The following is a 16419-nucleotide window of genomic DNA, read 5'->3' as shown; positions in this document are numbered from 1 at the left end:
TTTTTGTTATTGTAAAGTGTCCTTGGGTGTCTTGAAAGGCGCTTATAAATAAAATGTATTATTATTATTTAATGTCAAACTAATTAATAAATAGATGCTATATTCAGAGAAATATTCTGCAGAATTGGAACAAAACATGTTCCGCCTGTCTTTATACTCGCTACTAAGAATGAATGGCAATTCTATCAAAATTGGATTGAACAAAAGAATGTGAATAATCCATCCATCCATTTTCCGATCCGCTTTATCCTCACAAGGGTCGCGGTGGGCCTATCCCAGCTGTCTTCGGGCAGTAGGCGGGGGACACCCTGAACCGGTTGCCATCCAATCGCAGAGCACACAGAGACTAACAATCCGCACTCACACTCACACCTCGGGACAATTGAGAGTGTTCAATCAGCCTGCCATGTATGTTTTTGGAATGTGGGAGGAAACCGGAGTACCCAGAGAAAACCCACGAAGGCCCGGGGAGAACATGCAAACTCCACACAGGGAGGCCGAAGCTGAAATTGAACCCGATACCTTTTGCACTGTGAAGTCAACATGTTAACCACTGGACCACCGGGCCGCTAACATGAATCATATGTTCAATAAATATAGTACAATAAAAATGCCCTATATGTGAAACAAAAAGGTACTGCATGCTCTTATCACCGGAATACATTGTGGTCGTCGATGTTTATATCAGAGCAAGAACATGACTGAGAATATCTGCTTCCGTCCATTTTTTAACTTCGACTTTTTATCTACCCCCCCCCCCCCCCCCCCACTGTTCTGTTCACATCACTCCTGCTCCTCTTTAGATGGGCCTCAAGAACTTAACGGTGTTGGAGGTGGTCCGGGGACAGGGCCACTCGCCGGGGTAAGCGCTTCATCCGAAAACGTCATGGAGCTTCAGAGACACCTCCAGTTTGTGGAGGAGGAGGCGGAGCTTCTGAGGAGGTCCTTGCTCGAGATGGAAGAGCAGAACAAGCTCCTGATGAATGAAATCAACCGCTATAAATCTGAGCTTCCGCCACCACCGCCGCCCCTCACTTCCGGCTCTGGGACGTCGCTGTCGGAAAGGCTGCTTCACGATGGGTCGCCACAGTCCGTGCAGGAGGGAGCTGTGCTCATCAGCCCAGATCTGTCCCCCCAGGAGGAAGAGCTTCGAGTAGCACGGCTTCAGATCGGAGAGCTCGGCGGGAAGGTGAAAAAGCTGCAGTACGAGAACCGAGTGCTCTTGTCCAACTTGCAGCGGTGTGACCTTGCTTCCTACCAGCCTCCATCCTCCTCATCATCTTTACGAGTGGCTCTGGAGACGGACCAAGAGGCTGGAGATTCAGCCGAGTGTCTCCCTGACAGGTAGCGTCAAAGTGACGTGTACTTTGGCAGTACGGGACTTGCTCATCATTTTTGATTGCCCTTTATTGCTCACTTGATTCCCTGTGTAAAAAAGCTAAAGAAAAAAAACAACACACTGAAATTCGAGTTCCACTGTGCCATAAATGTAATTCTCAGAAAGAGCCTCTATTTCTTTTTCCATCAGTTCGCCACATCGCAAAGAGCCGTTAGGGCTGGAGAACGATTTACTGGAGACCACCGAACAAAACAACAAGATGGACAAAACCGCCGGGACAAAAACCTCACCGTGTGGCCTCCTCGGGCTCAAGGACCACAACGCTTTGCTCGCCATGAGGGACCAGGCTCGCCTGATTTCCACAGCGATACAGCTCCTCACTGCCCCGGAGTCGAACTGCCTACCTTCCTCGCCGTCCATTTATCACAGCGTTTGCGGCAACGAGGCGGCAGAATCGTGTGACCTGGAGAAAGCGCAGCCTCCCTGCCAGGTCAGTCTCTTCATTTCTTTTTTTTTTTTTCTTGTTGGCTTTAAAGGCATCTACCAGCAAAAAAATAAATAAATAATCCTCCAAGCAGTGTAATTGAGCACACAAAACCATAGTTAAATGTGTCCATTTCCAGGGATACCAAAATCACTCATTCTTTCCATATCACGTTTGGCGCTCTACCTTTGGGGTGGAGCTAAACATGCAAAGTCATTAACCCTTTCGAGGACAACGGTTACGACAGTGGACAGCTTATCATGTTATCAGGTTGCAGGTTGCACGAAAGGGTTAAATGAAAATTACTCAAAGGACATCCTAGTTTGTGAAATAAATTATACAAAATGCTACGTGCCCATCTTCAAATCCCTCCTCAAAACTCACTTGTATTCTTTGGCATTCGACTCAGCATGACTTAGATTTGTTCTTGGTTTTACTGTTTGGTGCTTTCTACCGTCTTTATTACCGATTTGTCTTACTGTTTATTGTGCATGTTATATTGCTCCATGTACAGCACTTTGTATGCATTTGTATGACTTGACTTGATTTTTGGACTTTGTATACTATAGTAATAACTTGGGGTGTCACACTGTTATGAGGTCACCATTAACTCAACTCAAGTCAACTGTATTTATAGAGCATGTCCAAACAGCCATCGCTGCATACAAAGTGCAGTACATGGAACAACTAACATATACAACAGTCAAGCAACAAATCGGTAACAAAGACGGTAGAAGGCACCGAACAGCAACTGCCACCATCAAATTGACCATGCCCACAATGAAACCTAAAGCCATTCAAAATCGAATCTGAAACATTTTAAGGAAATACCTGTATGCCCTTTGAATAGCAACATTTTCAGCTTTGCAGTTATCTGTATAATTCGGTCTAATGAACTTCACTTAATCAATCAGAAAGAGGAACTTTTTTCACAAAGAATCTGGATGAATGACCCCCCTCCCCCATCCCCACAAAACAAACAAACACACGATCGGCCTTGCAGATTCTGAACTGATATATCCGACTTAACTTGCGCATCAAATCGTGTCATTTCGCATCCGTGTTCCCAATAGATCTCCGAGCTTTCCGACTTGGCTGACAGGCCTCTGGTTGGCGCTCTGACTAGCAGGCTGCAGGCCCTTCACGGCCAGCTGCAGGTCTTCGTGGAGCACGTTGACAGCCTGGGGAAATCCTCACTTGGTGAGGGTCAGTCTTCCTTGACCTCATCAGTCAATGTATTATCCTGTGCCGAAAACCAGCATGATGCACTCAAGACTGCAGAAGAGAAGGTAAAAAAAAGACATGACGTTCACTCCTTGTCATCATTCCTTTTCAATCTGTTTCTTTTCTTGTTGTTGTTATTTTTTTTAAGCTTTTTTGTTTCAGTTATTTTCTCTTTCCTGCATTCTGCAAATCCTACTTTCTGGGCCGTTTTCACCATTCCCAATCCCATCGTTCTTGCACGGGATTTCCAATGCATGTTCAAATCTGACTCATTCTCATAAAAACATGTTTTTTTAGGATTTGCCGATGTCCTAAAAAAAGCTTTGTAAATACCACGTGTTAGAAAGAGTCAGAATTGAACTGTTAATGTAAGCTTCCCTCTGTGGCCTCCGCATGCAGTTGGATCCACCTCCTAACCCAATTTTGAGACACTGCCGTGGGCCTCAAATGGAGCCTGGTTGTTGTTGCATGAAATTGCTTTCATGTTTATTTGCATCGTCTGAATCGTGACTTGGCAATTTTATTCGACTGTAATTATAGTCATTTAGTCATGGGCTCATGGATATTGTACTCTGCATGCTGTTTCAGATCCATTTAAAATCTACTTGTGCACTCTATGTGGCACTTACCAGTAGCAGAGCAAAACTGTCTCTATTTTACATTTTAAAGCATCCAATTGTGAAATAAAACTATGCCTGTTAAGTGCAACATTAAAATACATCAAGGTTTTATTTGTAGATTTTTTTCCTCAATTTTTTTATTGTTTCATTTGGAATTTAATGAACTCTTTCTTCGTGATTGCTACATATTGCTGGCGTTGGGCGAAATCCTCGCGTCTCCAAAATCTCCAAAATCAGCATGACTGTGGAGTCAAACAGAGCAAGACATTTTAAGCACCCTTAGATTGATCAATACTTTATAAAAAAAGAAAATAGCAGACCCACATAAGGATTGACTAATAGTATTTATTTACGGGGGGAGAAAAATCACTGAATTTGGAGGTTTCAGCCCGATGCCAGCAAGATGCTAATTATCATCATCGTAAAATGTATCACTTGATGCATTCAGGTGACTATGATAGTAATCACATCCAAATTGAGTAATCACCAAACACCTAAAAACAAACAAACAAACAAACAAAATTATCATATGAGCTTGTACAGAACAATGTTTTTTTCTCTCTGACGTCAAAACAATAAAGAACTATCCAATTCTGGTGCACTTATTTTGTTTCTATATTTATTATGTACCTATTTTCAGGCTTTTTCAAAATACATTACCTAGTGGGGAAAAATGCAATTTGTCTTAAATGAAATTTCTATTTCAGTAATATATTAATGTGTTGTTCAAGAATAATTTTCCAACGAAGTGAAATAATTTTTTCGACTCCATTCGAGGCCAATTCTGAGTCCAAACACCCCTCGCCCCCTCCCTTCTTTCTTCCTGTTGTCCTTTTCTCTGCATGGGCACCATAACACTTGGTCTTTCACTCCCTGTTGCCCCCTTTTTAATTCCCCTACCCCACACCACCACGACGGGCTGCCATTTTCACGCCACGCCCCCTGATCTTTATCACACCTCACATCTCCTTTCCAACGCTTGGTGTTGTGTCCCTCGCTTTGACCTTTCACCCGTACTCTTTCTCTCGCTGTCCTTTCTCTCCTACTTGCCCCCCACCCTTCTGCCCACTTGTGTACTCTTCTGTGTCTGTGTCCTTCCCCTCAGCCTTTCATTATTTCCTTTGTTTTGCTTTTCTTTTTTTTCTCCACTCTCTCCTTCTCTTCTCTGACCAAGCTCTTTTTCCTCTACTTCCTTTTTTTTGTCATGTGAAAGCCACCAATTGTTGTTTTTGTATGCGTTTGTTGAGTACATATAATTTATCTCGCATTTGTTCCATTGGCTTCTTTTATTTTTTTTTCTTTCTCTTTTTTTTGTTTGGCTTGCATTTCCGCCTTCTGTTCTCTATGATTTCTTCGTTCGTATGTTTGTTTTTCATTTCTTTCTTCATTGACTTGCCCACGCATGAATGCGGCAGCCTGATTGTAGGGACCGGTTGCAGCCGGGGTTCAAAGGGGAAACAGAGAACGGTCACGGTGACGACAAGAAAAGACGAAAGCACATTGCGCAAACAGAGGAGGATGAAGAGGAGACACAAGATGCACTGGTAAGTCATGTAAAAGTATGATTTAGCACAGCGTGCTTGTTGTTTTGGTCTTTTAGCGTTTAGTCATACTGCCTTTGTGCAAAACCGTCGCACCGGAGGCAGAAGAGTAGCGCTGGGCTGACGTTCACCCTGAGTGAAATAGTGCTCAGCTATTTCCGGCAAGCCTCGAGGCAGTTCCCAGGCTGGCTAGCAGAGATAGGGCTCTATTTTTCCCAAACAATGTAAGTTCTGTGGTGCGCACAGCTGTGATGGTTCTACGCCGGGACTTAGGGGGGCTACACGCCAGATATCTGTGTAACCCCAGTGAAGCCCATCCAACATTTTATTTGGCATTCTAAAATCCATTCATCCACCCTTTTTCCGATCCGTGTATCCTCACAAGGGTTGCGGGGGGTGCTGGAGCGTATCCCAGCTGTCTTCGGACAGTAGGCGGGGGACACCCTGAACCAGTTGCCAGTTAATCTCAGGGCACATCGAACAATCATCCATGCTCACACTCACATCTAGGGACAATTTAGTGTCAAATCAGATTGCCATGCATGTTTTTGGAATGTGGGAGGAAACCGGATTACCCGGAGAAAACCCACACAGGCCCGACATGCAAACTCCACACTGGGAGGGCTTTTGATAGCAATTTATGGATAAATTACTCTTTGACACGATACAGGATGAGAAGTATATATCAAGGGGCAATGGCAGCAAGTACACCACAGGATCTAGCAGATTATTTCTTTTTAATGTTCATGACAACTATAGTATTCACAGTCAAATGCACACCTAAACGATTTAGAGGTTTCAATTAAGATAACATTCAGGTTTTTGCAACATGGAAGAAAGATTGATAACCCAGAAACAAAAACGTGTGTGGAAGTACTGGGAGAACTTCCAAACTCCACACAAATTCGAACCCCCAACCTCAGCACTGCGGAGTAGACGTGCTATTCAGATGTCAACGCTTAATGGTTGTTAGGAATCAATTATGCGCAATCATGAGCAGCACGTCCCTTTTAACTCATTCAGTACCAGCCAATTCTGGACCAAGTCTGAAAAGACGTTTAAAAACGTCTTTGGGAGTGAATGAGTTAAAGGGTTCGTTATGTCTTCCTCACACTCTCCTGTTGCTTCCTTCCCTTCCCTTCATCGCTTTCCCGCCACCCTGTTTGCATTCTTGTCCGTTCTCATCACATATCTTTCTTTTTTCCCTGCCCACCGTCTCCAAACTCGCTTCTTGCCCAAACCTGTCCAGTTCGGTGATTGCCATGCCAAGCCGTGCGAGGTACTTGGTTCCACTCAAGCGACGTTGGAGAAGGAGACAGAGACTCAGAGAGAAATGAAACTGAAACTCTCACAGGTCAGTCACTGGTGAATTATTTCCTGAAAAAACTAAATGCCACTCAGACCGCCACAAAGGTCAAATAATCCTAATATGTATCAACATTACATGATGAAAAAAAAAACCTGTCAACATCGCTTTCAAACTCTTTTGTCAATCCCTCAGCTCCACGAGGAGCAGCAGAAGGCTCTGCTCCGCCGGGACTTCCAGTTGCAGAGTTTAGGCCTCCAGGCTCGGCTCCAGCACAAGTTATGGGGCCAAGAGAGGACGCTGCTGGTACAGGAGTCTCAGCACCTCAAAGAAGCGTTGCTGCTGCTCAGCCTCAAGCTACGCTGCTTCCTCAAACACTGGAGACTGGACTGCAAGAAGGACATGGAGTACAAAGACATCCTGGAGGTACAAACTTCTCCAGTCATGCATTGACAACATCGTTGCTCCATGGATATTAGATTAAAAAGAAAAAAAAACGCACAGTAGATCTCAGAGGCCGTTTTTCAAGTATGACATTGTAACATGGAGTATCAGCTAAAAGTCGTCAGAATGACACTGTCGTGCTTAAGTTGAAACAGTTAAGGGGAAATCATTTCCTAATTGGCAGAAAAGAACTTTTCTCTTCTCTGTTTAGTCTCATCCCTCTGTCACATGCTGCAAAATAAATCTAAATCCTCAAATAAGGCGCCTCAGAATAAAATAGAAGCTACAATAGTGGCTGCGGTTGCATTATGCATCCACTAGATGGAGATACGCTAAGGGGAATACAATACAATACAGCTTTATTTATATAAAGCTTTCACAACCGCTGCAGCTGTTATAAAGCGCTTTACAGAACATTTAAAATAATGCATCCAAGAAAATCTGAATATTGATCCATATACAAGACGCATCGGATTATAAGGCGCAATGTCTGGTTTTGAGAAAATTGAATGCTTTTAGGTGCGCCTCATTGTGCGGAAAATATGGTACTTTTAACTCATTCACTCCCAAAGACATATTTATATATTTTTTCACACTCCACACGTTCAACTTTTTATTTTTCAGTTTTTCCAAGACTTAGGGTAAAAAAAAAAGGGGGTCTAGAATTGGCTGGTACTGATTCAGTTAATGTCATTGGAGTTTAACAATCATTCTCTGTGTTTGGTTATCTAGATAAACAACCTAAAGGACCTCTACCTTTTATTGGAGGCAGATAACTTGACAAGCCCCGTCCACTTAAGTGGAAAAAAGGCCGATGGAGATGAACAAGCACTTGGCCCGGCAATCAAGGTTGGCGGCACGTATGCTTAAACGCACGCTTGCCTATTTCCAAAACACTCTCAACGTGGATGCATTTTGCGCTCTTTAGTTGAACGCGGTGAGCAGCACTCTGGCGGACCTCAAGGTAGCGCTGCAGGACCTGAGTGGCGAGCTGCAGCAAGAGCGGCAAGGCTCCCAGGAACTCACCCAGCAGTTTGCAAAGGCCAAGGCATCGTGGGAAGTGGAAAGGACCGAACTTAAAAGCCTCATCACTCAGGTGGGCAAGGAAAAGTGCTGTTCTTTATCTAATCAAAGTCTTTATTGTGAGAAATGGCTAATGTGATCAGTGTCTTCTCTGAAATGAATATCATTCATCACTAATTGTAACATATGAGGGTAGTTTGAGCACATTTATTTCGAAAGTGCATACTAGCAAACTGGTAACACTCCAGGTTAATCAGGAGCCAAGAAGGAGCTCTTGGTTTCAAAAGGCTTGGTTGGCCCTGGTCTAAATGTTTCTCTGTGATTTGCTGGCAAACTGTCCAGTGTGTGTGCCTCCAGTGTGTCTCGCTCCAAAAATATGGATGGATTACCACATCTTTAAAAATCTCAGATTTTCTTTTCCCCCCTCAGCTTGAGACCAAAGCAGCCAAAGCAGCCTCTCTGTCCTCAGCTGACACGATGGACCCGCCTGACCTGAAGGTGGCACTGAAGAGGGAGCGTGAGGAGCACCAGCACCTTCTGGCCGAGTCCTACGCAGCCGTGATGGACTTGACCAAACAGGTGGGATGCCTTTGGATGGTGCTTAGATTGAACACTGATGCTATTATTAGACTACTTAGACAGCATGTTGATCAATGGTCCTCTTCTTTTCGTCCTTATTTATTTATTTTTGGCTCTCTGCCATGACAGCTTCAGATCGGAGAGAGGAACTGGGGCAGGGAGAAGCTGGAGCTGTTAGAGCGGTTCAGCCAGGAGAGAGCACAGTGGGAGCAGGGGCTGAGAGAGACTAAGGTATGCGTGCATTCGTGTGTGTGTGTGTGTGTGCCTGTGCGTGTGTGTATAGAGATGAAAAAGTCCAAGATAAGAGTGTGTGCCCTGCGATGATAGAAGTGGATGATCATCAGTGATAAGAGTTTCCTTGCCAGTCTTTTCATCAGATGTGTTTCTGTCATGGTTCACCTCATTTCTCCGCTATCTTTATAGGAATTTTTTTGTTGTTGTTGAAAATTCATAAAAAGACACTATCGGAGAGTCCTACTCCTTAACACGCCCTGTATTGACTCATCACTTTTTTCAGTTTTCATGAGACAGGAATTTTCGACAAAGTGTGTTTTATTGATACTGTATCCATTTATGCATAAGAGGTGTGACCCTAAATGAGAAGTGCAATTCGATTAGGGGTCAAAGTTGGTAAAAATGAGTCAATTAATTAATGGTTTGTAATGTCAAAAATGGTGTGAATCCGGTGGTTTGAGAAAGGCCCTTTTCTATTCAAGCCTACCAAAGTCTTATAGATGTAACTAGAAGAACTGGCTAGGTAACACTGAAAATGTAATCTGCCATAATGTGCAATACTCGAGTTTCAGTCATATCGAAGCCACACCCTGACTGGCTAGCTCATAAATTTAAATGAGCGGCCACATGTCAGTTTGAGCTAGATGGATTCGGCTGTCCTTGATGCCAATTTGGGCTCTGAACACTCCATAAGAACAAAAGAGTGACTGAAAACTGACAATGTAAATGACAGCAAAGGATTTGGCCAATAATGTCCAACTGGTTGCCAGGCGATCATCATGTTTGAATATCACAAAGAGGTAAAAAAAAATTTATTGAAGGCTCTGTTTTTCTTCTGTCTTCACAGTCAAAGTCTTCAGGCGCTGAGTCCTCTGCAGACACTCTTGTCACCATTGGAACAGGATCACCAAGGTGAACGCACGGCAGCGTCAATACATGAGGAGTGTTGTTGATCGGCACATTTGAATGACAATCTGTTTTTATGTAAAGGACCAAATACATACCACGGCTCGATGATCCAGACTTCCGGCCAACAGCTGATCTGAGGGGTTTGGCCCGCCCTCCTTTGACTTGTTCACCGCTGAGTGACTCCAACAAGAAGAATTGGACCTGTCTGACTGATGAGGTTAATAATAGAAAATTTCTTGTGTACATGTTAATAGTAAATCCACCTGAGAATCCCCCGCGGATTCAGTTTTCACGTTTGGAGGTGGCTTTCTCTGGTCCAAGTCACTTGATGGGGTTCGTAAACAAAATGAACTAAAAGGCGCTAATGTGAAAGCAACCTCAGTTGCATTTAACCTCTCTAAATTGATCACAAAATGGGTGAGGTTGACTTTTGGAGATTTCATCAGATGTGAATAAAACTTTTTTTGGAACCGTTTTTTTTTTTTAATTAAACTGTCACATGAACCCAAAAGGGTCCAGTCATCAACATTTGACACATGCAAACCAAATTAAGCGGTCACTTGATCTAAAGTGGACCAGCAAGAGAGCACTTTGAGCAGTTTGACTTGAATGATGCAACTATGAGTGGTTCCTGCTAATCATATTTCCCCAATATGGATTTTTTCAGACTTCGGATGTCGGGGAAACCTGTAAAACCTGGGACGGTCCCAGCGCGAGTGTCTCCTGCAGCAACTTAGTGGGATCACAGCTGGATCTGGAGTCCGTCCAGAGGAGCCACACAGCTCCAGAAAGCACCGGAATCAGGATGTACTACAGCCCTCCTGCCGTCCGACGCATGGAGCACCAACGAAGTAAACGGGAGGCCAACGGGAACCCCGACGGAAGCTCTGCCCTCGGGCTGACTGTCGCCGAGGCGGGTCCGGCTGAGCCGCCGCAGTCCTCGTCCTGCTTTTCGTCATCTTATGAGCAATGGCTGAGCTCGCTATCCGAGCAGCATCGAGAGCTGCTGGAGAGCAGGAGTGCATGCGCTCCTGCTGTCAACGCTGCGGTCAACAACGGCTCGACTAACGCCGTGGCCGACGGGTTGACCTCATCGGCGTTCCGCAACTTGGAAATGGGTGAGATTGCAGCAAACTTGAGTGATGACATGAAAGAGATGACCAACTGTGTGCGCCAAGCCATTCGCTCCTCATCTCTGGAGAGGAAATCTGGCAAGGAACATGTAAGTCAACTCATTTTTTAACCAATTTATGTGCTTTAAATCTTTGAAAGGTTTTAAAAAGGGACAGTGTGTAAAAATGCACTTGCCACCTAGTGGTGAACTAATAGAATGCAACAAACACAGGTCGAATGGCGTGCATTTTTAACTACGTCTATCTTTATTTATGTAGTGCTTCCACAGCAGCTGCAGCTGTACAGAAGCAGCCGATGGAACATTAATTCATTTTCCGATCCGCTTTAATCTCACACACACATCACATTATAATCTTTGTGTTAAATCTGGAAAACCGTCAGCATTCTTGCCTAATTTCCGAGACGTCACGGACCAAACCAATAACTGAATCAGAATTCTATTTGTGCATTTTTGCACGTTTCTTCTCCATTAGTTGCAGCCCGAGATCAGACTACATTACTTTTTGTAATGTCTCTTGCGCTTCCTCTTTGCGTTACTTCTGCAGGCGGTGGGCATGTCGAGTAGGTCCACGCAAACAGCTGCAAAATGTGTCAGCATCGGGCTTCAAACTGAGAACCTCACCAGCAGCAGGGGTGCCGGTTTGCACGCCAAAGCCTGGTCACCCCGGCCCTCCTCTACAACCACTTCTCCGTTAGCGTCAGCCCGAACGAGACAGATATCAACGTCTCTGGACAAAGTTCACAGCCGAATCGATAGACCCTGTTGTTCCCCCAAGTTCGGATCCCCGAAGCTCCAGCGCCGAGTATCCTCAGGTATTTCCACTTTTGGATTAGAGTAGTAGACTGTCCTCATGCCTCCCGTGATGATAAACAGTTTTTTAAAAAAAGTATGTTCCATTTTGCCGGTTTTCAGGCTCCACCTCCAGACTGGATGCGACTCCGTCGTCTCGAGAGCGCAGCCTGTGGACCCTCCAGCAGAGAGCCATGAGTGGCGGTGGAGGCTCAGCCTGGGCCCGCTCAACCACCACCAGGGACAGCCCTGTGCTGAGCGGCCTCACCGACGGACTTTCCAGCCTCTTCAGTGTGGTGGAACATTCGGGAAGCACTGAGACACTCTGGAGGGGCGACGGAGGTCAAATGCGCCGTTTTGACTCGAATCACAGTGACATGCATAATCCATTGCTCTAAAATAAATTGGTGTTCCACAGGGATCCGTTGTGAGGGCTCATGCATTCATTACTTACAAACAACAAATATCATTTTGCAGATGATATGCAACAATCAATGCTCTAATTATATAGACAAAAAGCGCAGATCGCCGCAAAGGCTGAGCGATTTATATGTACGAAATTAGAAAGGTATCTAAAATTTTAAAGGTAAAACATTAATTAAATGTAACCACTCTTGACAGAGGTAAAAATTGTCATTTGCGAAGAATCGAACTAAGAGTAACAGAAGACTAGAGAGTCACATCCGCAAACAAATTGCTAAAGTAAAATAAGTTTTATTCACTTTTAAGTGTAACCTGTACACATCATAAAGATCAATTGTGTGTTTAGGTGCCAGTCCAGCGCGACACCCTCATGTCACGGGGAAACCCTCCTGTTCCTCGGTCTGTGCATCTGACCCAAACACTCAGCGCCTCGGGGGCCTCGTCCAAGAGTTCCTGCAGAATGTGTGCAGCGGGCCGAGCCAGGGAGGCGTCGCCCTGCCGGCAGAGAGAATGTCGAGAGACTCTTTCGGCGGAGGAGGCTTCAATTGTGTGGATGAGCTCAAGCCAGAATGTCTGCCAGCTGCCGTGAGAGGTCTCGGCGCCTTGGCCGGACTGTGCGGGAGCACTGACAATGTGACCAGGATTGTTAACAAGCGGTTCATGAGACAAACGACCGGCGACGAGATGGTCAGTATCATGGGAGGAGGAGGGAAGGACGGGATGGGCAGCACCGGCTCCGCGGGCTCCGGGACAGAGGTGAGGGCTTTGCTTTGACGTGATACTGAAGTCTTCCCATACATTGGGTAGTGAGTGATAGGTGTTGTTTTTGTGTCAGGACGGACCCTGTGACTGCACCGTTCCGTCCAACTGTCCCTCCCGACCTTCTCGAGTCCCTCGCACCTCGCCGGGACAGTGCAAACACCGCCCACACGAATCCTCGGTCTCCATCGAGGAGAAGGGAGACGCCTTGACAGAGTGACATCACTCCTCCAACCGCGCACATACGGACACGCACACGGCACGTTTCTACTCAAACACTGCTCACCATTGCCACACATTCACTCCTATCACCTAACCTGCCACATACGTGCACTGCCAAACGTAACACACATTGCTCAGCACATATTTCATGTTACACACACACACACATTCAGTTCCCATTTCTCAGTGTCAGTAGCTCTTAGGCCAGGAGGCTGGGCCATCATACCGTTTAATACTCACAATACTACCAGCAGGACGTTATGATAAATACCACCGTGGACCTAATGAAGCCCTCATCCACAGTAGTTTTGCATATCATGTTACGCCACTAAGCTATGACGATAATCTCGAGGGACTGAAAACGAAAGAATGTAGTCCTCACTCACCCCCACCAGCATTGGCTGCTTTGTCTACAGAAAAAAAAAACGGAGCGAACATTTTATGCTCCAGCATTTTTAATCATCCTCCCATTTGAAGACCTCAACGATACTCGGAATTCTGGGACCTTTTATTCCAAACATGGGACCATTGTGTTATGTAATAATTCGGTGTTTGTAGATTGTAAGGGGAAAAAAATATATTAGCAGTTACCGGCCAGAGACGTTTTGTTTTGCGTCACGTGGCCACAGGTGAAGTGCCTGTTTTATTTCTTCACTGGTGTCAAAACTCGAGCCATGAAGATGACGGTAATGCTGTTGGTTCGGCCAGTTGTTGCTTTGTGCACTCAGATAAGCACTGCCGTGTTTTGGTGCATGGTAGACAAAAGATTATTGTAATGCAAATCTTTTTTCACATGATGTCAGACAGTCTGCTGCATTTTTTTTTCTCCGCGCAAATCTTTTTGCTGGTAATTAAATTAAAAGGGACACATTATGGAAAATGAACTTTTTAATTGAGTTTTAACAAATATGTGGTTCTCTGGGTGGTCTGCGTGTGAAATTGAACAACCACGTCAATTTGGGCTTTGCGCGGTTTACAAATTGACAAGTGTACTGCACTTGTCAATTTCAACTAGAGTGGATGTTAAATGTTCTATTATTCTTTTTTCCAACTGTTCTGACATTTTTAAGAGACCTTTTATTCCAGACACCCGGGAAATGGTTTAAATTGTGGGTCAGGGTCGGGGTGGCGGGTGGGGTGGGTTTGGGGGGGTGAAGCATTATTTCCCTCCTTTACTATTAACAAGTGCATGCCTACCTTAAGATGTAAAGGTGTTTAATAATTTGGTTACTCATCTAAAAAAAAAAAATCCACTCATTTTTATTCCAATTTTGTATTCCTAATCGTATTAAAAATGTTAAGTAAGGACTGTGACACTAGGAAAATGACCGAATTTGCTCTAAATTGCCTATTGAGAATGCATTCTTAAACCTGCATCTTTTTTGTTTTAAAATCAACACCAATTTGAATACAAAAATAAGTATTCGTCTAACGGTCCGTAAAAAATGACGATAATCTGACTTCACTGAAAAGGCCTTAGAGTCAAAAACATTTCGAGAAAACGTTCTCGTGTTGAGGCCCTCATTTATTCATACTGCTGTCGTCTTATTTCTCATACGGTGTTCCGTTTCAAAACGGGTCAGCTCATTGTTGTAAAAAAAATAATAATAACAAAACCTTTCAAACTACTTTGCTGTACATACTGCATCTCATTGCATCATCTCCATGATGAAGATCATCTTCTAATTGAAGTGCCTGTCACATTGGCTGCAGACTCCAAACCTAGCAGGCCTTTTATTTCAATGACCAAGATTGTTTTTATGCACACAAAAAAAAAGCTACACTCAAGTACTGTATGTACTAAGGTCAAGGGTCAACAAACAAATGGTTTACAGGATTAGGATAGAATGATATGTTTAGTACACATTTTATACCAATGTTTTCTCTGGAAATAAATTATTTTGTCTTTTTTTCGATATATATTATCTATATATGTGGTTATTTGGAGGCGGGGGGCTATCTGGTCCATTATATACATTATTTATCCACTTTTTGTAATTGGCCATTATTCTTAAACGGAAAGTTACATATCACATTCTAACGTAGCAAATAACGTTGCTTGAGAAAAAAAAACTCTTATGGCGATTTAAAATACTCTTAAGTGGGATTGTTGCTAATATTTTATATATTTACAGTATCTTATGTGTTTGTTGTTTGCGCTTCAGTTGCATCGCATATTAGGAAGCAAATTTTGCCTTATTTCACACTGATTGCGATGTTTTTAACTGAAAAGGCAGGAACATAAACTGGCAAAAAAAATGTGCGTTCAAAATCTTTCTTCTTTCTTTACTTTACTCAAAATAAATCCAACTACATGAATTGTTGGCATCAATATGCCGCATTGTTCCATTCCATCATCAAGCCATTTCTAACCATTCGCAGCGTTTTGCAAGTGATTATGAAAATAACGGACTAATTGTTCAATCCAGTGTCATCATTTTTTTTTCATTTCATTCATGACACAAGTCACATATTTGCCAGCTGTTGAAAAAAACTACCTAAACATTTTGTCTTCATCAAATCTCGTGGCAATATGTACAATAACTCCTTCGCCGTTCCTTCGTATTAGCGAATATTTTTGGCTTATATCGAAAGATTGGTTATCTGTCCATGAGCTATGCTTGACCTTTTTTTTTTTTTTTTTAAGTAATGCCTCATAAAAAAAGGAGAATGCAATGAAGGCCACACGAAAGAAAAGGAGGAAAGCAATTCCCCGATGTTGTAGATTCAATAGATTATCATGTTGTTGTTTTGGAGGAAAGCTGAACGTCGGCAGCTGATCTCCAGTCGATGGAGGTCACTGTGGAAATATGTAGCTATCTCCCTTTACTGACCGCACTCGAGCATTTCCTCTGTACATAGTGTATGCACCTTTCGAAGCGGATGAAAAACACCCTCGCACGAAATAATAAATGTACGGTCATCCCAAAAGGGCTTTTAAAGTGTTTTTTTTGTTTTTTGGACCAATGTAGCTTGGCATCTAGCTCTCCATTGTGTTTTGTCACAGAATTCACAAATAAATGTTAGAATTTTCATACGGTTTCATTTTCTTGAAGGTTTTTCTATCTTTTGTCTTTATTGACTCGATGGATGGATGGATGAGTACATTGATACAAAGCAAATATTTCCCTGCCAATATGGAAATCACATATGAGGAAGAGATACTAGCGGACGAAATGAGTTTTCTCCTCAGGGTGTCAGGGCTCTCCCTTAGGGATAAGGTGAGAAGCTCGGTCATTCGGGAGGGGCTCAGAGTCGAGCCGCTTCTCCTCCGCATCGAGAGGAGCCAGATGAGGTGGCTCGGGCATCTGATTAGAATGCCTCCTGAACCCCTCCCCATTGAGGTGTTCCGGGAATGTCCCACCGGCAGGAGGCCCCGGGGATGACC

The 16419-nt window shown here is 43.9% G+C and overlaps 1 protein-coding gene across 1 annotated transcript in view; it reads left to right on the top strand.

The window, feature by feature from the left end:
• soga1 (suppressor of glucose, autophagy associated 1) overlaps positions 1–14376 on the top strand; it is a 49888-nt gene extending 35512 nt beyond the window's left edge. Inside the window, exons 8-24 of the mRNA XM_052057327.1 lie at positions 804–1344; positions 1529–1829; positions 2897–3112; positions 5083–5211; positions 6458–6562; positions 6710–6940; positions 7691–7807; positions 7887–8054; positions 8411–8560; positions 8690–8791; positions 9642–9706; positions 9785–9920; positions 10371–10925; positions 11383–11650; positions 11751–11969; positions 12397–12806; positions 12886–14376. Coding sequence (XP_051913287.1) covers positions 804–1344; positions 1529–1829; positions 2897–3112; positions 5083–5211; positions 6458–6562; positions 6710–6940; positions 7691–7807; positions 7887–8054; positions 8411–8560; positions 8690–8791; positions 9642–9706; positions 9785–9920; positions 10371–10925; positions 11383–11650; positions 11751–11969; positions 12397–12806; positions 12886–13029 — 3857 coding nt within the window. The 3' untranslated portion in view covers positions 13030–14376. The remainder of the gene's footprint in view (positions 1–803; positions 1345–1528; positions 1830–2896; positions 3113–5082; positions 5212–6457; positions 6563–6709; positions 6941–7690; positions 7808–7886; positions 8055–8410; positions 8561–8689; positions 8792–9641; positions 9707–9784; positions 9921–10370; positions 10926–11382; positions 11651–11750; positions 11970–12396; positions 12807–12885) is intronic.
• Positions 14377–16419: the final 2043 nt, after the last annotated feature.

This window comes from Hippocampus zosterae, chromosome 2 (assembly GCF_025434085.1).
Source record: "Hippocampus zosterae strain Florida chromosome 2, ASM2543408v3, whole genome shotgun sequence".
In the NCBI taxonomy this organism is placed as follows: domain Eukaryota; kingdom Metazoa; phylum Chordata; class Actinopteri; order Syngnathiformes; family Syngnathidae; genus Hippocampus; species Hippocampus zosterae.
The sequence above is the reverse complement of the archived record's forward strand: the minus strand, read 5'-3'. Positions and strand labels throughout refer to the sequence as shown.